At 37.0% G+C, this 26,131-nt stretch overlaps 1 protein-coding gene across 1 annotated transcript in view; it reads right to left on the reverse strand.

The window, feature by feature from the left end:
- The window catches only part of SLC44A5 (solute carrier family 44 member 5), a gene marked incomplete at both ends in the record, with an annotated part of 384,719 nt that overhangs the window by 100,964 nt on the left and 257,624 nt on the right, over positions 1–26,131 (reverse strand). Inside the window, one exon of the mRNA XM_080691446.1 lies at positions 4,242–4,315. Coding sequence (XP_080547572.1) covers positions 4,242–4,315 — 74 coding nt within the window. The remainder of the gene's footprint in view (positions 1–4,241; positions 4,316–26,131) is intronic.

Genomic DNA, 26,131 nt, shown 5'->3' on the forward strand with positions numbered 1-26,131 from the left:
TAGTTCTTCCAAATCTCTTGTCTAAGCCTCTCAAGTACTGGAATTACAAGCATGCACCACCACTCTTTTCTTTTTCAAATGAAAAATTCCAGCCAGATGTGGTGGTGCATAAACACTTGTAACTCTGGTACTAGGGAGGCTGAAACAAGGATTTCTGGTTTGAAGTCAGTCTCAGCAATTTAGCAAGGCTCTCAGCAACTTAGCAAGACCCAGTTTTCAAATAAAAAATAAAATCAGTCTGTAGGTAAATCAGAGTGTAGCTTGGAGGTACAATTTCCCTGGGTTCAATCCCCAACACCATGGAAGAAGAAAAAAGGAAGGAAAGAATAAATTCTCCCAAGTCTAAGCTCCAGCACCACAAAAGAAGGAAGGAAGGAAGGACTTGCAAAATAAAAAAAAAGCATAAATACATTCCTATAATCCCAGTACTTGGGAAGCTTAGACAGGAGGATAGGTAGGTTTGAGGCCCTAAGAAACTTACTGAGACCCTGTTACAAAATAGAGCTGGAGGATTAGCTCAAAGATGGAATGTCCTTGGGTTCAATCCCTAGTACCAAAAAAAAGAGCCTACATATGTAACAATTTGTAGATTTTTATATATTGTTAAAGAATGCAAAAGTAAATTTAATATTGATTCTGGTTATCTAATTTATATACATATATTTTTGTGTTAAGAAAATTTATTAGAACAAATTTTTAAATAATGGAACTAAACCAGGTATGGTGGTACATCCCTGTATACCTTGAGAGGCTGAAACAGGAGGATCAAAGGTTTTTAAGGCCAGCCTCCACAATTTAGCAAGAACCTCAGCAAATTGACATGACCTTGATTCAAATTAAAAAAAGAATTATGTACCATAGTGAGGCCGGAACCAGAACCAGCGAGGCCAGGGCCGGAGCCTGCTCCACAGCAAAGGGCCAGCGGGTCCCTGCAACCACGTGTTCAGGAAGCACCTGAAGCTGCCACTGCTTCACCTCATCTCAGAGTCCCAGATCCAAGTGACCTCTATTAAAAAAGATTGGCCGTGAGTGGATCATCTCAAAGTTACTCAGCTTCTGGCTTTCAGGACTATTGTAAGTGGGAATCAGTGTGGAAGATAAAAGGAGGACTTCCAAGGAAGAAATAAACTGTAATTGATCAGATGTGTAGAAGTAGAAACTCTAATACACTACTGGTGGGATTGCAAATCAGTGCAACCACTTTGGAAAACAGTATAGAAGATCCTCAGAAGAATGAGAATGAACTTACCATGTGATCCAGCAATACCACCTCTGGGTATCTACCCGCAAGAATGGAAACCAAAATACCAAACTAATGCATGAGTATCTATGGTCATAGCTGCACAATTCACCATTGCCAAAGTATGGAGCCAGCCAAGATGTCCTTTTGAGTGGATTACAAAACTGTGGATATGTACGCAATGGAGCTTTACCCAGCCATAAAGGAGAGCAAAATTATGGCATCTACAGGGAAATGTCACAGAAAATGGGAAATGGGATGCTTTCCCTAATAAGCAGAAGCTAGGGAGAGATGGGTAACAGGAGCAACTCTAGATGAAGAAGGAGATCCTCTAGAGGAGCAATTAAGGTGACTTATCTGAGGGGATGGGAGGGGGAAGAGGGAAACTCTTTAAAGCACATGATGTACTTAAACAAACATATCAAAATCAATCACTAAACCAAGCATGGGAAGGAGGGAGGAGGAGGGAATGGGATGGGGATTGGGTAAGAGCAAATTGGGTGATGTGTGCATGTATATCTCCACAAGTTTTTTATCCCATTAAGATGTATGACTATGCCGGGCGTGGTGGCGCACGCTTGAAATCCCCGCGGAGACCCTGTTTCCAAATAAAAATATAAAAAATAGGTGTCTGGGAGTGTATCCTGGAATTAAGAGGGTTTCCAAGAACCCCAGTACCAACAAGAACAACAACAACATCAACAACAACAACAAAAGATATTTGACTACAATGCACCAATAAAAATTTATTTAAAAAAATTAAAAGTGCAAGGGGTGTAGCACAGAGGTAGAACACTGGATTCAATCCCCAAAACTGGAAAAAAAAATAGAACTAGAATTTTAAAAAATGTCTTATGTATTAGGAAAAATGATTTTCTTTGCCAAAACAATGTTTATAACCTGTGACCTGGTATTAATTTTAGTTTCAAAGTAGACATAAAGCATAAAGTTGCTTCTGTTATTTAAAGCTATACCTCATCACCAATTATCCCTTACAGTGAATATTTGAGTTATACCACCATACTCTTGAAGTAGTACAAAAGATGCTTGGTGAGGTATAAGTGGCTATGAAAATAAAGACAAATGATAAAGAGAGTCAAGGAGGGTGCAGAGAAAAGGGAAGCTTGGTACATTGTAGGCAGGAATGTAAATTAGTCCAACCATCCTGTAGAAGGGTATGGAGGCTCCTCAAAAAAACTAAAGTTAGAACTACCGGCAATCCCACCTCTGGGTATCTATCTGAGGGAAATGAAATCAGTATCTTGAAAAATATATGCACTCCCATGTGTACTGCAGCACAACATTCAAGATACTAAAAATAAGAAATGAATCCACTATATGATCCAGTAATAACATGCCTGGTATCTAGCCAAAGGCACTGAAACCAGAAAGCGATCGTAATATATGCATACCCATGTCCATAGCAGCACAATTCATAATAGGCAAATTGTAGAACCAATCTAAGTGTCTATCAAGAGATGAATGGAAGCCGGGCCTGGTGGTGCATGCTTGGAGTCCCAGCATTTGGGAGACTGAAACAGGAGGATCACAGGCTCATGGACAGCCTCAGCTACTTAGTGTGGCCCCTCACAACTTAGCAAGATCTTGTTTCAAAAATAAAGAATAAGAAGTGGGGCTGGGGGTGTAGTTCGGAGGTAGAATGCCCCTAGGTTCACTCCCCAGTACCAGAAAGTGGAAAAAAAAAAAAAAAGAAGTTAAAATGCTTAAGGAAGAGCAAAATAATGTTCCGAAGGCCTTACAGGAGTACATAATTCATTTTTGTAATATATGTTCCTATTCAGCTCTTCTTCCCTATTTTTCTGTCTTAATTTTTGAATTCTCCAATTCAGTGTAGTTTTTGTATTGTAATATGGAGATTTCATTGGAAGTTACTTTTAATTTTGGTTCTCAAAGTACTTCTCTTTTTTTTTTTTTTTTTTTTTTTGCGGGTCTGGGGATGGAACCCAGAGGCATTTGACCTCCTAGCTACACCCCCTGCCCAATTTTTTATTCTTTATTTTGAAACCGGGTCTCACTGAGTTGCAGAGGGCCTCACTAAGTAGCTGAGTCTGTTCGCAAACTGCGATCCGCCAGTCTCAGCCTCCCAAATGCTGGGATTACAAGCATGCGCCACCACTCCCAGCTCAGTATTTTTCTTGTTAGAAGATAAAACAAAGGCCAGGGAAAAGAATTTTTGATTGTTCCCTAGATAGGGTATAACTTTCTGCTAATATATTCTATCCACATTAACTCTGGCCATTAATTACTAGTACTAAGAAGCTAATACCTGACTTTCACAGCCCTCACCCTAACATTAGCATATTACATTTTTCTAAGTCAACTCCTAAATGACAGGACTCATGTCTCAGGCAAAATGTACAATATGCTCACATGTGATTGTCAAGCCTTTTTAAAAAAAAAAAATAAAACATTCACACTAGTTTCTTTAGTAGTTTTTAAAAGTCTAAATAAAAAATCTCTACATTTGTCCTCTTTTTAATTTCTAGAAAATTCTTGAATCTAATAATAAACAACAGAATATGTCTTTCTGGAAGGCAAAGAAAATAGATTCTCTTATATGTTGATTAATTATCTGGTGAAGTTCTTAATAATTGTTCTTTTTAAATTTTATTATAAAAGACAACTTTAATTTAGTACCTAAAATGACCTAGCCTCAAGATCGTATTAGTAAAGGCATCACTAATTTAATTAGCTACTAAGCAGAAATTAAAAAGTAAAAAGAAGTAAAAAGAAGTGTAAGCTTTTTCTCCTTTCTTTGCAGTGTATTTATTTAAGTAACTTTGGCTTGCATTTGTCTAAACTGCTTTGTTTATTTTGTATTGTGTCTACTACCCAATAAGAGCTGATGAAGTACATTCCTTCCAGAAAAGACATCAATAATAAGAAGTATTTGGTAGATCAATTTATGTTTAAAATGTGGTGTTGACTCAGTTGTTCCACTAATAAATGTTAAATATAATTTATACCTGTATTTACTCACCCACAAGTCCTAAAAGAATGTAGCCCATAATAATCAGTAGGAAGATTATGCAGCACAGAACATCTGTAACACTCCTAAAGAAAAAAAAGGAATAAATAATTAAAGGGAGTCCCAGATGATTTGTTTACTGAGCAAAATACAAGAAGGAAGAGAACAATAATAATAGTAATATGCCATTTTATATCCAACAATTCTGAAAGTTGTATTTTTGCAATCAAAGACTGTAGTAGCAATGGAGGGGTCATAGTTCCATGACTAAAGAAACTCTCAGAATGCTTAGCATTTCTTATTCCTTGGTTCTTAATTTCTAAAATACTTTTAGAGATTAGAGTCTACCAACATCAAGCAGATATTTTTCTCAGTATTAAAAACATAATCTAAGCTACTTCCATGACTTTCCTCTTCATGTTTCCCCAATACATAGTGTAAAATCATTAGCCATTTTCCACTCCTCTCCTTCTTTATTTTCTTTCTACATACACATTTTAATGGCATTATTTTTTAAAAAGATGGATTATATTAACTTTCGATGCGGAATAAAGTTATAACTGTTGTAACAACAATAAGACATTAAAATGCTTCCAAACAGTAACATTTCCTCCTATTCTATAAGCTAGATATTGTCATATTAGGTTTAGAGAAAATTTGATGTGGAAAGATTCAGTGACATGTTAAAGGCCATGAGCTTCACCACGATACACCAGTGGTACTGAGCATTTTCAAATGAAGTATTTATTTTTCCCAATATTATATCTTGTAAGTGTAAGTGGTCTGGAAGGTCAAAACTATGTCTTGAAAGTGAGCAACAGAGGCTGGGCTGTAGCTCAGAGGCAAGGCACTTGCCTTGCAAGTGTGATGCCCAGGGTTCGATCCCTAGTGCCACAAAGAAAAGATAAAAAAGGGACCCCAAAAAACAAATAAGCTAAGAAGAAGGAGAGAGGAAAGCAGACAAGAGACAGTATTGACACTCTATACATGAAACTTTATGATGGACCCATTAATAAAATGGTCAACCTATTTGACAGGATTAAAGTTGTACATGAGGATTTTCACAGCAGGTATTCTTTTTTTTCCTCTCTTCTCAGTACTGGGGATGGAACCCAGGGGGCATTCTACCTCTAAGCTACACTCTCAGCCCTATTTTTGTTCTTTATTTTGAAGCAAGGTCTCACTGAGTTGCAAAGGGCCTCACTAAGTAGCTGAGGCTGGCCATGAACCGCAATCCTCTTGTCTTAGCTTCCCAAATGCTGGGATTACTAGCATGAGCCACCATGCCCGGCTCCACAGCAAAATAGTCTTGATCTTGAGGGCTTATAGCTATGCGCTAAGCTTTTGGCACAGGTGTGGTAAAGTTCACATTTTTTAGTGGTGGTAGTATATATCAGTGGTAATGAATAACAATTGTACAGTAATAGACATACTACACTGCCTCAAGTTGACAAAGCCCTGTTAAAACTTTTTGCTTTAATACACGTTACTTTGTGAGTTTTCTAAGAATACCTTGGGATACTAGGGACAGTAAGATGAGCTAACTTACTTGAGAGGCATGAGAGGTAGTGATAGTGGCAGAAAAACTCAAGTAGTAGTCAATATGATTACAATAGCAATTCAAAATAGCTATACCTGAGAATAATCACACACATTCCTATAGCTCTCAAGATAGGAAGCAGATCTTTCATTAAGTTGATTGTGGCCAACCCAGAAACAAATGATCATTTATTTAAATCCAACTGTAACCCAGAGAAGTTTTTATTTTTAATCTGTATTTCACAATTTTGAGAATAATAAAAAGAGAAGGAAACAGGCATTCTGGTTTTCTTTGGTGAACAACCATCGAAAGTGAGCCCTGCTGGGGTGTGAGGAGAGTCTGCTTCATGAGCATTCTGACAGCTGCTGCTTAAGATGAGATCTCACCCTGTCAAAGAAGTTGTTAGATAGTTGGACACCTAATAGGAAATGCCTAGAGGCAAGGATACAAAGACAGAGAACTGGAACACTGTTGTGCTTTAATTAGAAATCTCACAACTGTCAAAGCCCTTATGTGTAATCATAATTACCAAGAATAAGGAGACAGGAATGTGATTGGCTGCAGAGCCGGGTCGGCCCACCATCCTGGCATTATGCATTTATACTGTTAAAGGTTCCTTTTTAATATATTTATAGTATACATAATGCATACTATAAAGCATATTTAAATGGCCTAATGTTACATGTATTATAATAATGGTATATATAATGGTAGGCAGTGAGCATAGGGAGAGGTAAACATACTAGAAAGATGAATGAAAAGAACTTTCCAGTTTCAAAAAAGAGAGGATCCCAAATGGGAATTTTAGAAAGAGCAAAACCCATACTCTACTCCTGGCACTGATGAATAGGCATCAACTTAAATTTGGTTCCTTCTGATTTTTTCTGATTGGTACATTGTAGTCATACATCTTAACGGAGAACAAGATGGTAGAGGCACACCTGCACACATCGCTCATTTAGCCCTTCCCTAATCCTCAGCCCATTCCCTCCCCTCTCCCTCTTTCTCATGTTTGGCTTAGTGATTGACATTGATATGTTTGTGAATGTACATCATGTATATTGGGTTTTACACTATTATTTCTTTTTCTTTTCTGGTGTTAGAGACACACTGGTGTGTCAGGTTCTGGTCCCTGCCTGCGTATCCCCTCCAACGCTGGACTGCACTACTTAATCCCTGGCATCTTCAGAGGCTAGAACTCCACAGCCAGGGAGGATGCCATCTTCAAGTCCGCTGTTCTTTTGATAAACTTCTTTGGGAAAGTAACAGAATGAATGACGAGCTTTATCTTATTTAAATACACAAGGATATTGAAAAAAACACATTTTAAGTAGAAATTTTAAGAATCTTAGTAGATTCTTACACACATACACACACACAGACACACACACACACAGCATTTAATTTGGACAATTCTAAAAGCTCTCAAAATAGCTACTGAGATAACTGGATAATAGGAGCTATGGCTGAAAGTCCTTTGGAATCGTATGCTACCTAGAGAACTGCCCCAGCTGTACCTTTTCTTCAGGTGTGTCCTTATTGCAAGAACTGAGATCTAGTGTACTAAATTAAAAATGGGTTGTATCCCACTGGGTCCCAGAAAGAAGACAGAAAGAGCAATCATAGGAAAATATGCCCAACTCTCTCCCTCACCCTTCCTCTAATACAAAGTTCCTCTTTTTTCAAAACAAGCTGCTCACATTCAAAGACCCACTCAAAATTTTATTCACAACAAGCTGCCTTGGCACAAAAAAGGTATTTTCAAGTTTAAAGGACAGAAGTACTGTGGCTACCTTGCATCTATTTTTCCAAATATAATAATAATAGGATTCCAATTATATTCATGCTTACAGATTTTCTTTTTCCTCCCACAAATATAATGCAACTATAGTCACCTAGACTTAAAATGTTGAGAGTTTCCTTTGATTTTCTTTTTCTTAGCCTATCTTTTATATTCAATTGACAAGTACTCTTGACTCCTTCTCTCTGATGTGTCCTTCATACATCTCTTCCTTTTTATTCTTGTTGTCTGGACTCAGTTCAGGTTATCTTATTCTCTCTTCAAACCACTGCTATGGTCTCTTAATTGGGCTCCTGCAAGTAGTCTCTGCCTGATCCAAGCCATTCTGCACATCAAATTTCACTGAGATGTGATGACATCATCTTATTATTAAAAATTCCAGTGCTGCTATACCACTTAATAGTTTCCAAATGTTTTTGCTTCATGCTTAAGAATATATTGGTTAGCCCTACTTTCTCACCCTGCACAAGAGTCATTCAGGATGGATCAAAGATTTGGAAATTAGACCAGAGACTCTGAGACTCCTTGAAGAGGGCATAGGTCCAACACTGGAACACATAGGCACAGGTAAAAACTTTTTCAACAAGACCCAAAGACATAAAACACTAAAAGGTGAATCAATATGTGGAATTAAATTAAACTGAAGAGCTTCTGTATGGCAAAGGAAACTATCAAGAACCTCAACCGAGAACCAACAGAACGGGAGATTTTTGCCATGTACTCCTCCGATAGAGGACTAATATCTAGAATATACAGAGGAAAAGGATAAATTTTGTTTTGTCCAGGTGACCTGGTGCTCATCAAATCATCTAAAATCTTTATTCCAAAGCCTGTTTCAGGTCTCCACAGTACTAATTTCTGGATTCACATGGTGCAAAATAAACTTAATACATCCCACTTTTTTGTGTTTCAGCCTAAGTCAGCAAAACAGGTTTTCTCATTTAAGTGTTATGTTTAGGTTTTCATGATTAACCTGTATTGTGAGTACTGTCTCATAGGGTCAAAGCTTTCTGACAGACAGAACCTGGCAGACATCTATCGAGGCCTTTGGATTGTCAAAGACGCACACGACACAGACCTATCTGATCTCCCCATGCCAATTACATACATATGTACCCTAAGCCAGGGTCCCCTTACGTCACCCCTGTTCAGCTTCGAAGCAGCTCGATGAGTCATCGCCCTGATTCCTTTGCTATGGGTACATGTATGTATGTAATAATAATGGGATGGCATTGATGTAAAATTGGCTCATGTTAAATGTTTGTAAATTTGTAAATGTCAAAATGTATTTTCTGTATCTACCTGTGGCCTGACAGGTGTCAGGAAGTTATTAGACAAAGGGGGAAATGTACCAGTATTGGGAATGGCCTAGGAAGATTTGGGAAAGCTCTGATTATTAATATATTTCAAAAGAAAATAATTAACATATTTCAAAATAGTTGTGTCAAAATGGCAGCAGACCTGGAGAGAGAAAGGCTTGGCTTTGGTCAGGAAGTAAACAGCTGTTGAAACTTAGATTGACTTATCTACATGTAATTAGCAAGTCAATAGGAGAGAGAACTAGGCCTTTATCTAAAGACAGATCTACATGATTGTATAAGCTAGCTAAGATGGTAGGAGGGGCTGACCTTCATAAAAGGAGACACCCTGCCACACCTTGTTGGGGGAGGTACCTTACAGGGACATTCACAAAATGGAGGTCATGGGTATAAAAGTCCGGTCCACATGCGATCCCTTTGGTGTATTCATTTCCAGTCACCCCCTCATGCCATTTTGACATGGGGCTGTATTTCTATTTTCTGTATTTATATCTTCTAATAAACTTCTTTAAATCTTCAAAAAAATAAAAAGAAACTCAGTACTAAGAAAACAAATTACTCAATCAAAAAATGGGTAACAGAACTAAATAGGCACTTCACAAAAGAAGAAATTCAAATGGCCAATAAATGCATGAAAAAAATGCTCAACATCATTAGTAATCAGAGAGATGCAAATCAAAACTACCCTAATAGGGGATGAAAGGGGATATGAGGGAAATTCTCTAATGTTCATGATGTACATTAAAAAACACTCAAAGTAAATCACTAAGCCAAACATGAGAAGGAGAGAGGGGGAGGAATGGGGTGGGAATTGGGTAAGGACTATTTGGGTGATGTGTGCATGTATGCCTCCACCATTTTGTACTCCATTAAGATGTATGACTATAATGCACCAATTAAAAGTTAAAAAGAAAAGGAAGCTGGGTGCGGTGGTGCATGCTTGTAATCCCCACGATTGGGAGGCAGAGACAGGAGGGTTGCGCAGGTTTGAAGCCCACCGCGCTGCCATAAGAGACCCTGTTTCGCCGGCATCAGACACCCTGTTTCGCCAGGCGTGGTGGCGCACGCTTGTAATCCCAGCATTCGGGAGGCTGAGACCAGAGAATCGCGGTTCAGGGACAGCCTCAGCTGCTTAGTGAGGCCCTCTGCAACTCAGTGAGACCCTGTTTCAAAATAAAAAATAAAAAATAGGGCAGGGGGGTAGCTCGGAGGTCGAATACCCCTGGGTTCCATCCCCAGACCTGCAAAAAAAAAAAAAAAAAAAAAAAGAGACCCTGTTTCCAAATAAAAATATAAAAAATAGGTCTGGGAGTGTAGCCCGGAGGAAGAAGGTATCCCAAGAACCCCAGTACCACTAAATAAATAAATAAATAAATAAATAAATAAATAAATAAATAAATAAATAAGAAAAGGAAAGGAAATCTATCAGTTTAATACTAGGTCAAGCCATAGACTTTTGAGCTACATTTCCCACTATTCCATCTTGGTGTGCTTCAACCAAGGTGGCGTTTTTATTTATGGACACATGGCACATTCTCTCTTGGCCACACTCAGGGCTCTCTGATCACTGCACCTTTAGACTTCATTCCCAGTGCAACCATATGTTCTAATTGGCATAGAATTTCCAGGGTTACCCGTATTGCCCTGGAATAACTACAAACAATCCTCCTGATTCCTCTCAAAAATGCCCAGGTGTGATTCTCCACCCTGCTTACTAAAATCCTGTCCTTTAAGTCAGCTCAAATGGTCTTTCCTTCATGAGGTTTTCAAATAGAATAGATCCCTCTCATTTCTGTCGATCTATACAATTGGTTTGTACATCTTTAAGCAACTCTACTCCCTTTATCATGCCATAAACCAGAGTGGCAACACTATGGTCCATGGGTCACATCTAGTTTGCTGCCTGTTTTTGTGCAGCTTGTGAACAGTGAGTGGTTTTTACATTTTCAAATAGCTAAAACAAAACAAACGAAGCTAAGCCAGGCATGGTGGCACATGCCTGTAATCCTAGTACCTAGGAGGCTGAGACAGGAGGACTGCAGGTTGCAGTCAGCCTCAGCAACGTAGTGAGGACCTTTGCAACTTAGTGAGAACCTGTTCTATTATAAAAAAATAAAATAGGGCTAGGGATGTAGGCATGGTCCATACACCTATAATCCCAGTACTTAAAAAAATGAGAAAGGAGGAGCCTAGTTTTGAGGTCAACCTCTGCAACTTAGCAAGGCCCTCAGGAACTTAGTGAGAATGTCTTAAAATAAAGTAAAATTAAATAAATAAATAAATAAATAAATGTGCTGAGGTTTCAATCTCCAGTACCAGAAAAAAGCAGAAGTAACAATAATATTTTGTGGCATTAAATTATGCAAAATTCCATCTAGGGTCCATAAATAAAATTTTTTGAAAAACAGCAATACTTATTCATGTGTGCATTATATAAGGCTACTTTTGTGTTACAATCTGATCTAGATCATGATGTTTTCTACCCTGGCATTTAGCACAGAGCCTGGCAGGCTACAGACACAGCAATCTCTTTCCCACAAATGATTAGGAGGGCACAGCCTTTAACAACAGCTAATGAATCCTAAGCAGGCTGTGATGAAAATAAAAATCAAAATGCTATGCTTCGATGTTCAGATCTTTTTTTTCCTCTGGCCCAATATACCAATATGTGAATGTATTGCCTGGATATTTAATATTTTGGTCAAGCTTAAGTATAGCACCTGGACATTGCTATCTTTGATAAAAATAAAACCCAAGCCACTATCACCAACAAACAGCTGGATTTAATTCAGAGGCACTACAAGAGTTGTAGTACAACTCTTATTAGGTAAGTACAAATTTCACTTCCCCACTATGCTAGCTCTTCTTCCCTAACAGCTATCACTTAGTTCCCTGTTCAAGGATAGCTCTCTACCCTCATCCTGAAGCTGATGCATGTACTGGTTTTCTTTCTTTGTGACAGATAAAATTTCAGTGATATCCACCATCCTGAAAGGTCATTAATATAAAGCATTAGAGCGAGAATGGAAGCCCTAAAAGTCATTATTCTCTGACAGATCACCCATTTGTGTCTAATGAGTCAGTTTGGGGACTATCCACTACCCATGATTTTAGCTGCATGCTCCCCTCTTATTTAAATGTTCTAGGTGTCTACCTGGGTGCACCTGTCTACAACAAGGATGCATTTATGAGCCACAGCTAAGAAGCATTGTTCCTCTGTGTTCTGCTGGGGCCTGGATGGTGCTGCTAAGTCACCTGGCCAGCTCTCATGGTCTTAGCACAAAAGTGTTTCAGAAGGTAGAATGAATACTTCACTACCCAGAGGCTCTATTAGAAGACAGCGCACTCTGGGGCCAACTTCCTAGCTTCAGTAAGACTCATGTGGCAAACTATACAGTGAGGCTTGAATTCAACAGATTATCTAAGTTGTTAGCAATTAGTCAGATGACTCAAAATGATTTAGGCTTGTTAGAGGTAGAATTCTAGGCAACTTAAAAAACACTTTATCTGTATTTTTACCCACTCTTCACTGTTAATAGAAAACATAGTGATTATGTGAGAGGAGTATCCTCTAAGTCCTGTGTTTGAAGGGGTTAAATGTATTTTTCCTCTGTCCTTCTAGCTTCTCTTTTCCTTCCCAATCACATTATCTAAAAGTTACTATTGTTTTGTTCCCTGAATCACACCTGTAGAATATGCCTGCAATCCGTGTGTGTGTGTGTGTGTGTGTGTGTGTGTGTGTGTGAATAAGTACACCTGTCATTTCTATAAGAATTTTTAAATTATCTTGAAGAATTTTAGTCACTGAAATCAGAAACACACTGGGAATGCACTTAATTACATGAACCTGTATTTTCAGGTATCTGATAGTAATGTGAGTTTTCAAGTATCCTAAAAATTTGTAAAAATGACTTTAAGGCTGCATTTACCTTAGAAGAAAATTCTGGCATCCAATTATTGAGAAAAGAGTGTCCACAGAAGAGCGTTAATTCTGTAGGGTTATTATTTTTAAACACATGTTAAACTATTGTTGAAAATTAAAATATACCAAGTTATTTGATAGCCTAAAATATAGGATTGATGTTGGTAATAGCTTTCAAATTTATTAGATCACATAATATTTGAGTATTGCACCTGTTTTAGTTAGTTCTCCTGACTACCTAGATCTTAAAGCCTTCCCTAGAGTCTATTACTAGTCTTTTATTCTGTCTTGCTTATAATGTAATCCCTTTGCTTTGAGAGAGTAGTTTAACTGGTTGTGATTTATATTTTCTATTTGTAAAGGGGAAATTAAACATCATTTTTGTACATAGAGGAGTTTAAGTGATGCTTATATAAATGTTTCTTTTGTTTAAAATGAAGCAAGATGAAACAAAATTTGTCTTACAACGTTATCTATCATCTTTGTAAAACTTGCACAATATTCAAGAATCTGTCAGTGGGCAGAAGCTACTCTGTGAATTGCTAGTGAAATGAAATCCAGCTCATAGTCACAGATCATATTACAGCTGGCACTGTAATCAAGTGCTTTAAAGAGTTTCCCTCTCCCCCCTCCCATCCCCACATTTAGGTTGCCTTATTTGCTCCTCTATAGGATCTCCTTTTTAACCTGGAATTCCTCCTATGACCCATTTTACCTTAGCTTTCACATATTAGGAAAAGCATCCCATTTCTAACTTGTTACAACTGACTAATCTTGCTTAGCATAATGTCCTCCACTTCCATCCATTTCCCTTAGAATGCTGCAATTGTATTTTTTTATGGCTGAGTAAAATTTCATTGTGTATATATCCCACAGTTTTGTAATCCATCTTGGACATCTTGGCTGGTTCCATAGTTTGGCTATGGTGAATTGTGCAGCTATGGACATAGATACACATGCATTAGTTTGGTAGTTTGGTTTCGTTTCTTTTGGGTAGACACCCAGAAGTGGTATTGCTGTATTGAATGGTAAATTTGTCCCCATTCTTCTGAGAATTTGCCCGTACTGTTTTCCAAAGTGGTTGCACTAATTTGCAATCACACCTACAATGTTTTAGAGTTCCCACTTCTCCACATCCTCCCCAGCATTTGTTGTTGTTTGTGTTTTTGAATGGTTGCCATTCTAGTTGAGGTTGAGGTTAAGGTTAAATTTCTTTATGATCCCCTCAAAATGTTTTAAAAATGTATCTGCTCCAATTTTTTGGCATTAGTTAAAATTCAAAACATGTACTTTATAGTCTTTAGACAAAAATAGTTATTAAAATTGTGTAAGAAAATAAGGGATTGTTTTCTGATCAATTTTTTATTTAGACATTTATAAATGGGAGCTGAATACAAAATATGTATCCATAAGTATGTCATTACATTATCTTATAAATCACACCTTCATGTAGTGATGGCAAACATAATAATCTCTATCTTTACAAAATAAAAACTCCTAATTCTTGTTTGAAACAAGAAGTAAAAAACTGGAACAGATAAAATGAAAACAGATTTGGCCTCTAAACTTTCATTAATCGACTCTTTTATAATGTTAGGTTATAGCTATCTTTTATAGGTCATTTCCTTTATAGGTATTTATCTAGTCTAAATAAAAAAACACCTGCTATTTTCCTTAAAATATTTATTCAGTGGTGACCTCAGAGCTTTTCCTCTGCTTAGAATGTTTATTATCTTTATGCTGATTTTTTATACTTTTATTGGTGCTTATAGTCTCATATCATAACGTAGTTGGTGGTGACATTAGTACACAGCATCTGGTGAGCTCCACTAGAACTTTCTCCTGCATCTTTCCCTTCCCCATACATACATCATGATATTGAGATTGGCGCTGGTATTATTGCATATGTACATAACGTCAATAAAAATGATTCCTTTATTGATTGTTCTTTTCCCTAACTCCTCTCCCTCCCAAGACTACCTCTCTCTCTCGCTCCTCCGGGGCTCCTCCTCCATTATCTATAGCCCCTCTTGTATCTGAATTAGTCCCTAGCTTTTACATATGAGAGAAAATATACGATCCTTCACTTTCTGTGACTGGCCAATCTCATTTAACATAATGTTCCCCAGATCCATCCATTTTCCTGCAAATGACAAAATTTTATTCTTCCTTATTGCTGAGTGGAATTGCATTTTATGTATATCTCATAAGTTTGTGATCCATTCATCTGTTGATGGACACATAGGTTGTTCCATAATTTGGCTAAAATGAATTGTGCTGCTAAAAACATGGATATGCATGCATTACTGTAATATTCTAATTTCGGTCACTTTGGAAAGACACCCAGGAGGGGTTTAGCTGGAACATACAGTGGACTCATTACCAGTTTTCCGAGAAGTCTCCACACTGTTCTCCATAGCAGAAGTCCTAATTTGCAATCTCATCAACAGTAGAAGAAGAGTTCTTATTTCCCCACATTTTGATAGCATTTATTGTTGAATGTCTTGATATTTGTCATCCTAGTTGGGGTTAGATGGAATCTTAGTTTTAATTTGCCTCAGTGAAGTTTTAATTTGCATCTCTTTGATTGCTAATGATGTTGAACATTTTTTTTCATATATTTATTTGCCACCATTTGTATTTCTTCTTTTGTGAAGTATCTTTTTAGTTCAACTACTCATTTCTTTCTCTTTTTTTATATGTGGTGTTGGGGATTTAACCCAGGAGCATTCTACCTCTAGGCTACAACCCAAAGCTTTGTTTTATTTTTTATTTTGAAACAGATTTTCACAAAGTTGTGGAAGGCCTCAATAAGTTGTTGAGGCTGGCCATCAATCTTCAATCCTCCTCTCCCACTTTCCCAAAGACTGCAATAAGTAGGCACCACCACACCTAGTTTCAATTGAGTTATTTGTTTTCTTTTTTTATTGTTAAGTATTTCATGGACTTTTTTTTTTTTTTTTTTTTGGTGGTACTGGGGTTCCTGGAAGTCCTTCTACCTCCAGGCTACACTCTAAGACCTATTTTATACTTTTTTATTTTTGGAAACAGAGTCTCTTATGCCAGTGGGGCTGGCTTCGAACCTGTGCAGTTCTCCTGTCTCTGCCTCCCAAGCATGGAGATTACAAGTGTGCACCACCACACCCAGCATTTCACAGACTTTGAATGTTCCATATATTAGTCCTCTATCAGATGAATGGCTGGTAAAAATCTCCCACTCTGTAGGCTATCTCTTAAGACTCTTGATGGTTTTCCTCAAAAAAAAAAAATAATAATAAGCTCATTCAAAACTGACTATACTGTTGACAATATAAAGAAGAGAACACAGAAACACAAACAGAATATTCAAGAAATATGAGATAATGTGAGATGATCTAATTTAAAGATAATAGGCACTCAGGAAGGTCTACATGCATAAACCAAAAACATTAGAAACTTCTTCAGAGAAATAATATCAGATAATTTCCAAATATGAAAAATGAGATGGACTTCCACACATAGGAGACAGACCCCAATAAGAGAAGATCAAAGAAGAACTTCTTAGGGTCCACCAAGTGTTGTATGCATGTATGTCATTGTCAACATGATTTACATTATGATGTGAGAATATAATGCATCACTAAAAGCACATTTTAAAAAAGAACTTCTCTACACCATATAATAATCAAAATGACTAACAAAGAGGTCAAGGAGAGAATCTTTTTTTTTTTTTTTGGTGGTACTGGGGTTCCTGGAAGCCCTTTTACCTCCAGGCTACACTCTCAGACCTACTTTAACATTTTTGTTTGGAAACAGGGTCTCCTAAGCCAGCGCGTGCGGCTGGCCTCAAACCTGCGCGATCCTCCTGTCTCTGCCTTCCAAGCGCGGGGATTACAAGCGTGTGCCACCACGCCCAGGCCAAGGAGAGAATCTTAAATTCATCGAGTGTAAAAGAGTAAATGACATTCAGGGGCAAAACAATAAGAATTACTTCAGACTTCTCAACCCAAAGATTATAAGCTTGGAGTTTTTGGTATAAAGTACCCCAGACCCTGAAGGAAAACTACTTCCAACCAAGGCTGCTAGATCCAGCAAAGATAGCTTTCAAAATTGACAGAGAAATAAAAATATTCCAAGATAAACTAAATAATTCATGACTACCAAGTCAGCACTAGAGAAAATATTTAAGAAAATAAAACATAAAGAAGAAAAACGAAATAAACACCAGAACCAGAGAGGGGAAATTCCACCAGAAGGGCAGCTAAGGAAAAGGGAAATAACATAATATCAAACAGAAAATACAACTCAAAATGACAGAAAACAAAAGTCATCTCTCAATTATAATACTGAATATCAAAAATCTAAATGCCATAATTAATAAGTATAGACTGGCGATATAGATTAAAGGACATAATCCAACGATATGCTCTGTGTAAGAAACACACTTTACAGGCAAAGCTATCCACAGGCTAAAATTGAAATAATGGAAAAAAGATATGCCATGCATGGAAACCAAAAACAAGGAGAGGCAGCAATTCTCATATCCAAAAAATGCAGACGTAAAAGTCAAAACTTATCAGAAGAGACAAGGTGGGTTACTTCTTACTAATAAATTGAAAAAACCCATGAGAAGATATAATTATAGTAAAATGTATTCCCAAAATGTGGGTGTACCCACTTTTATAAAACATTCTACAGGACATTAGGTCTTAGAGTCCAATATAGTAATATTGGGGAGAATTCAACACACCTCTCACAACATTAGATCAATCTTCCAGACAAAAGATTAGTGAATACTTTTCAGACCTAAAGAACTCTATGGATTAAATAAACCTAATATTTCTATATTAAATGTTAACAAGTTGCTTATATAATCACCAAAATGTGAGATCAAAATTTAGTTTTGAGCATTAATTTAGCAATGAGATCACCTCAAACTTAAAACATCTTTACATGTATGAAATAGTAAATTTTAATTTTGGGTAAGATTATACAAGAAACTGGGATTAGTATTTGTCTCAGAAATGAGAACTGTTCAGGTGGTAAGTGGTGAGGGAAACCTACTTTTACTGTATATCCTTTTGCAAATTTTAAATTATGTATCAATCACATGTATTACCTAATCAAAAAGAATTAATTTTTAAAACAAAGTTATATGATTAATGATTTAATACTACATAGACATAGAAATAACCTGAAAAATAATGTCAGCTATTGACCATTAAAATGAATGCAGAACTAAATTCAACGTAAGATAAATTAAATGATAGTTTAATTATAGATAGATAGATATAAAATCATTTGGGATGTACCCCAAATAAAATTTCTTGTGATTATAGTTCTACAATTCTTAATTGAAAAATTGAATTTTGGTCATATATGACTAAATTCATACATGTAGAAAACAAGGTTTCTCTATCATATGTATTTTACTTATTTGGTTAGGCAATTATTTTAATTTTTAGAGGAAAGCAATAAATACATGAAGTAATTGGCACAAGTCACCACTAGATGAGTACCCTGTTAATCAACTTTCCTTTGAATGAGAAGCTTCTACTGATTTTGGACATAAAATTAGTAGATTTGTATAATAAGGAATAATCTTTCATGACTTGCTCATAGCAAAGAAGAGAAAGCATTCAACATATACTTATTGAATGGATGAACAAAAGTGTTTCCTGAACATTAGACCTTAACATCTTTATGTATTTTAAAACATGCATAAAATGCTGTGTCCCCCTGTCTCAAATATTTCAGCAAAATTGGAAATTCCAACCCTTGGAATGGAAAATTCTAACCACTTAGTTAGAATCTGAAGAGGTACACAATTTCTTTTCTGCAAATATTTGCCAACTTTTTTTTTTGTTGTTGTTGTTGTACTGGGGATAAAATCCAGGGAAATTCTACACCCCAGCGCTATTTTTTATTCTCTTTCTTTCTCTCTTTCTTTCGGTACTGGGAATGGAACCCAGGGGCATTCTACCGCAGAGCTATATCCCCAGTTCCTATATTTTATTCTTTATTTTGAAACAGGGTCTTATTGAGTTGCAAAGGCCTCACTAACTAGCTCAGGCTGTCCGCGAACCGCGATCCTCCTGTCTCAGCCTCCCAAATGCTGGGATTACAAGCATGCACCACCATGCCTGGCTCTATTCTTTATTTTGAAACAGGGTCTCACTAAGTTACAAAGGGCCTAAGTAACTGAGACTGGCCAAGAACCATGAGCCTCCATCTCTGCCTCCCAAATGCTGGGATTACAAGTGTGCGCCACCACACTCGGCACTTTGCCAATCTATTTTATCTGCGACCTAGTTACACTACAATACAGCATTCGGTGTAGCATTAAAGTCATTATTATTTATAAAACAAAAAAGAGGGAAACTTTATAGGAGTTTTAAGAAAAACTAAACATTGTTTATTGATTTGAAATAATTTAATATAGTCTCCATGTGATCTAGGTTAAATCTGAACTCTAGCAATATATCCACTAAGAATGTGTTTGGCTACAAAATCCAGAAAGCTTAAAAATGGAAAAAGTGTGTCGGGCATGGTGGCTCACGCTTGTAATCCCCGCACTTGGGAGGCGGAGACAGGAGGATCGCACAGGTTCGAAGCCAGTCTCGCTGCATTAAGAGACCCTGTTTCCAAATAAAAATATAAAATAGGTCTGGGAGTGTAGCCCAGAGGTAGAAGGGCTTCCAGGAACCCCAATACCCCAAAAAATACCCCAAAAAAGAGAAAAAAAGAAAAAGCGGCTTAAATTAAAAAAAAAAATGGTTTTGTTAATGTCAAGAAATCTTGCAGTTGGCAATCCTGAGTGAGCGCAGTGCACCTTCAGGGTCCTCCATCAGGGACTCTGCTTCTTTCATTTTTCTGCCCCTTCACCCTTGGCTTCTAGACACTTAAATTCATGCTTATTTATTAAACCACAAATTGACAGCAGCACTCAGGACACAACCCTTGAATCTCTTCAACGAGACTTTGTCTTTTTATTTGTAAAATACTGTCCTTTGTCTTACTGGCTAGAACTGTCTCATGACCATTCCCACCTGAAGGTGGTTAGAAAAATTAAGTGTCTGGCTTTTTAGCTTCTGTGATAGAGGAGGATAAAGTGAGTGACAAATGAGAAGTGTGAGAATCAGATAGTTTGAAATGGATGCTGAGTCACAAACTACTTAATATACAATGGCTCCTATTAAGATTTAAACAATCGTGAAGAATATGATTGCTTAATATCCTAATAATTTCCAATCAACCCAAATGGCTTATGCAAAGAACACATGGTTTTTTCTAGTATTACTGAACACTAAACATATTTCAGAAAATTAACATAGGAAAGCTGAATAGTATATATGCTCACAGATTTTAAGTCAAATGAGATTCATTTTCCAGTGAAATATATTTGGATGCTGATATCAATAACAGCAAAACAGGAAGTTGCTAGATCTTATCTCAATAGTTTTGTTTTATAGTCAATTGTTTTTGTAACTTGGGATGTCCAGTTTTATGGAATGTAATAGAATTTGAAATTTAATTTCAGCCCTAGTAAATATATACAATTGCAACTGTCATAGCTGCTTTTGGAGATACAACTATTCATATATTTTAAATCATTATATATAAAATATCTCACAAATTGTGCCAGTAAGTCTCTTTCATTTCAACATAAAGATACTCAGAATAGAACCTTAATGGTAAGTCTGGGAGTCCTTAGTCAATTTTATGCTTAATTTTGTTCAAGTATGGTCTCAGATCTCTTACAACAAAGCACTATAATTCAACAAACTTAAGGGGTCTCCATTCCTATTATTATTCTCTTTTTTGCCATTCTGAGATATAAATTTATGGAGGCTTCATTTTTCTCAAGCCTTCTGCAGATGTAAGTTCTTCCTCCTCAGAGTTTTATAAAACCTCCCTCTTTATTTTGTGCTATTTTTTCAGTGGCTTTTGGGAACACATCCACTGTCTGCTAGTCTGGTGAGGTATATGCATGCGTATATAAGAACAAAGGTGAAATATTAAACACAGGTGAGGGTGATGAAGAAGAGGTGCCAACAACTAAATTATTGGGTACAAATGATAAAATAGGTTGGTATTAGCTTTGGGAGACAAAGAATTGAGAATTAATGGAATAGATGGTTTCAAAGGTTCTTTCCAGTTCTATTATTTACTGATTCTATAAATATTTTTCACACTAATATATGAGATGATACTGATAAAGGGAGTATACAGATCTGACAATCTGTGGCTAAGAACAAAAAAATCCAACTGTGTTTCTGCATGTGATTAAATAATTAATTTTGTAAAAAAGCACTTATATCCTACTGTAATATATCAGAAAAAATAGGTTGGTATTGTGATACACAAAACAGTCAATTTATTCTTTTATGCACCTAATATAAATTGGATACCTATACTGGGCCAGTCATTGTGGTAGATGCTGAGTATTTTTGAGAACCAGACGGGCAAGATGTGCTCAAGGGATTCACAGGTTATTGTTGGAAATGGACAATTAGTAAGTAAAGATTGTTTTCATAAAACAATGACAGATTGTATGATAAAAGCTGAGAAGAAAACAAGCACAATAGTATGAAAGCGGACAGTAACGATGGCCTGCCTGTGAAAGGTTCTCTGAAGAGATGGTGGGGTACTGTGTCTGGCAGAAGAAACAGCAAGCACAGAAACCCTGTATGCAGGAAAGATGAGAGTATTCCTGAGAACAGCCAGCCAGCCAGCAAAAGCCAAATATAGGGGAAGAAGAGAGTGAGCAGCACGGAAGGAAGGCAGAGCAATTGAAGGACGGGCAGCCCTCAGTGGAGAATGTGGCTCTGTACCGAGGATTTTACAGAGATACTATGATAGATGTTAAAGGACCTAACAGTTCACCACTCACTTTGACATACATCATCTCATTTGTACAATGACAAGAACCTTGTAAGGTTGATACAAGAGCTATTACTCACACACTCTTTTCCAAATGAAGTCACTCCTGTCTACAACTTCAGCTCATTGTCTACTAGAAGTTCTTCAACAGGGGCCAAAAGAACAAAAGTTGTAGTGCAGCTAGATTCATCTGGCACCAGGATGCAGAACGAACAGCAAGGAAGAGGATGGTGGGTGAAGAAAGGTGAGAGTTGGGGAATGAGGTGGAGCTGGGCTGGTGGCAACACGGGACAGGGTGAAGCCTGAGCCAGTTCTGCGTCACCACCATCACTTGCCTCTGGTACATATCTGCTTGTCCAGGTCACCAGGATGGTGTGGAGATAAACACCATTGCATAGAAAGAGTTTACAGCTCCACAAAGATGCTTCACAGACCAAAATAGATGTGATTAGATTTCTCTTTAATGATTTTTAACTCAAAAAGTAAAAGGGAGGCTTATGTATCATTTGAGCACCAAATCTGATTATTTATTTCCCCTGCCATTTTCAAAGCATTGTGTTCCACTTTTTTTTATTACATCAACTTGATAAAAGTGTGCTTTCTCTGAGCTTTTTGGAGATCAAAGATCTTATATTTCAGGGTTCTTCTGGAAATGCAATGAACTGGCATCTGTCTCTTCTGTTGTGGACATAAGGAATGGCTCGATTGCTGGTTTTATTCCCCCAGAGTCACATGAAAAAAGAGCTGGCCTTGCGTGCTCCTGGACACGGACAATGCATGAGACATGTTATTGAATTGTGCTGCTTCTAGCTCTTGTCAACTGCTCAAAAGTGCAGGGTAAAGGACAAGGAGGGAAAGAGGAGAGTGACAACTGAAGGCAAGACAAAGCCAAGAGAGAAATAAGCTGAAAAAGATTTAAAGACAAGAAAAAGCAAAGGAAGGAGCAGGGCTCCTGAGGGAAATTCAAAGCATTAAATAAAGATGGAGAAGGAAACAAGTAAAAGACAAGAGATCAGAGAAAACCAGGTCAAGGGAGACAGAAAAGGACTATTTGCAGTTTAAGAAAAGGAAAATAAATGAAGGGGATACAGTTAAGAAATTTTACTAAAATCTGTTTGGTTTTAGAGAAAATCTAAAAGCAGACACATATTCAATTACAAAAGTAGTATTTTATGTGTGAGAGAAAGGAGATGATGAGGTAGATGATAGCAATAACTCCTCTCCAATGTATGTAATTCCTCTATTTTTACTTTATTGTATTTATTTATTTATATATTTATTTATTTATTTGCAATACTGGGGATTGAACCCAGGAGCATTCACCCTTCGAGCTACACCCCTAGCCCTGGTTTTTTTTCTTATTTATTTTGAAAAAGGGTCACACTAAGTTGTGGAGGGCCTCACTATGTGTCTGAGGCAGGCTATGAACCTGTGATCTTTCTGTCTCAGCCTCCCAAGAACTGGGATTACAAGCATGTACCACCACACTCGGGTCTACTTGATTGTTTAAATTATTCTAACAATCAAATAATAAAAAGTTGACACTAGAGCAAATTTAAAGGGAATATGGTCTTTGTATCTATTGTATTCCTCCTTGAAATATTTATAGTTAATAATTCCTTTTTACTGTAACAATTATGTAGCTACCACTGAAAAGCCACTCAACAAACCCTGTATCTCTCTCTCCCATTACTACACTTGGAGAATCTACTACTTTATGTATATGCAACCCATCCCAAAAGGGTCACAATTAGAACTGCCCCCAATCTAATGATACTTAAAGAGTGGATAATAAGAAACATGCCAGCATTGGCTTTAATATTTTGATGCAAAAGCTGTGTGAATTCAATAGCAACTTACTATTGGAAGCTTGAAGGCTAGTAGACTTTCAGTCTTGCTTTGCCTTATTGGATAACTATGTCCATGAGTATAAGTAATCACGCGCACACACACACACACACACACACACACACACACACAGAACTGGAACCTTGGCATGGATTACACCATAAATTATTAACAAAAGTTATAGATAACATACATGCAAATAGAACAGCTTAAAATGAAAGGGCTTTAGGACCCCCAAATTTGTACCAAGTTTATAAAATATTCAGTTTTTCTAACATGTAAGGTCTAAAATGCCTCAATAATATTTAATATCGGTCTAATTCTACTAGGCAGATGACTACAATATCTTATATACTTTCCATGTACTTCCAAATATGAATTTCCTAGGAAACTATAATTATTAGGCACTTCATCCTTATAATACTCTTTTATTTTGTCTTCTAGAAACCCTCTCTCACAATCATCTCTTCTTACTCTTTGGTTCCTACTCAATCTTCTTCATGAGCTGTTCTTTCTCAGCCTGTATCGTATTGCTGGGATAATCTCAGAGCTCTCTCGTCACCCATATTTATCCCTTTCTATGTTAAGCTAAGTAAATGTCATTGATCTCATGGTTTTCAAGGCTTTAGCCATAAACAGATCTCATCTTTCTCCTGAGTGCCAGTCCCTTACTCTTAATCCAAATGTCCAAAATTGAATTTGCTATCTATTGCTCACAGAAGTCCCCGGATTTTCTTTTGTCTATTTCCATCTACCACCCACTCTTTGACTCAAGCTAAAAATTTTGCCATTCTTGACTCTCCTCCCATCCTCCATGTCTAGTTGATTGGCAAACCATACTGACCCTCTATCCTACAATGTTCTGTTTCTTCCTCCCCAGTCTCACTGCCATTGTCCAATGGGAAACCACAACATCTCTTACCAGGGCTGATTGCACAACTTCTAAGGAGTGCTTGCTGTCTCTGAACCAACATCTACATTTTATCAAACACAGAACTTGACTGGTCCACTGGTCAAAAGCCCACTGGTCAAAACCCTTTAAACCTTTCAATTGCTTACAAACTTCTTAAGCTGCCCCCTGCTAAGCTACTCAAAATTACTTTCCATCCTCTATCCACCTATCCACTGTCACACATAACCTATGCACTCTCAAATCTTTGTAACATTTTACTATGCTGAGCCATAGGAAATTGATGATATTTATCTGCCATTTTCCTTAAAAATGTCAATTTTATGACTCCGCTAATATTGCTTTTCTCTCTGCTTTGAATGCTCTTTCACCCTAATCTTTGTTAAAACATCAAGATCCAGGTGAAAGGTCCCTTTCTCTGTGAAGCAGTCATTGGCCCCACTAGGCTAAAGAGCAAGTCCCTCCTCTGCACTCCCTAACCTTCGCCACAGCACAGTGTCTTAATTCTTTGTACCTACTTGTCTGACCACACAAATATGAAAAACTTGAGGGTAGAAGCTGGGAATTCTTTTTATCTTTGCTTCTAGTTTTATTTCTAATTAGTAGTTAATAAATATTTGTTGGATGAACAAATAAATTAACCAGTGATTGGACTTCCTTTGGAACTTATACAAAAGAACTAGTACTTTTCTTTTTTACTTAAAGCAGGAGAGATCTAGTATTCTGATGTAATACAAGTATAGAATACATCTTTCTTCTTTTTATATCACCTTCCCCATTTTGCCTTTTACTAGATGGATTTAATGTGGCTATGAAAGAAATGATTATACATTGCCAGAGCACATGGTCATGATGTTATGACCATGTAACCCACATGAAGGCAGACATATAAGATTCCACCAACAAAACTCCAGGAGGCAGCAAGCAGACATAGACAGCAACCAAAAGGCAAATATGTCTTAATTCTAAGGCTGCCTGTAGTAACATTCCAACCCAAATTATTTTAAACCCACCAAATGCCATGGCTATCAATAAACTGCCCCTCTGACTTGAAAAAATGCATGGAGGACAGTTTGTAGGCATGGCCAAATGTACAGAGGCCTTTTATCAGCAGGCATTCTTGCAGAGTCTCTTTGTTTTTAATTGAAACCTTCAGCATTTTACAAAATTGTGGTACAGTGATTAAATAAATTCCAGGAGAAACAAAAATAGAAGAGATGAAATTTCCATTTTAAAGAATGAACTTCACATATAACTAGAATAATAGATTTTCCAAGTTATAACTTAGACTAGTACATATTTTTAAGGTATGATTTTTAGACCAAGAGGCTACACATGATCTAATTTTCAGGCATCTCTGATAGCAGGAAAATACCTACCTAGCTTGGACTTATTTAGGTACAAACCCCATACGCAGGAACACAGCAGATCTACAGAGGACTCAGGACCAATGCCACAGTAGCTATTAGACTGAGGAAGGACTAGAGCAAAGAATCTGCCTTAATCATCTTCCCCACACATTAATGAAGAAAAACTGGGAAATTTTTTTGATGCCTACATATTACTGATTGTTAAAATTACCTAAAAAATTGCATGTAGTAAATTTCTTAGTTGGATCAGTCACTTATTCTCATCTAATTTTTTGTGATTTTATACAAATTCCTTTCCACACACAATTAAAAGGAAACTCTTAAATAAGG

Source organism: Muscardinus avellanarius (assembly GCF_963383645.1).
Source record: "Muscardinus avellanarius genome assembly, chromosome: 3".
Classification (NCBI taxonomy): domain Eukaryota; kingdom Metazoa; phylum Chordata; class Mammalia; order Rodentia; family Gliridae; genus Muscardinus; species Muscardinus avellanarius.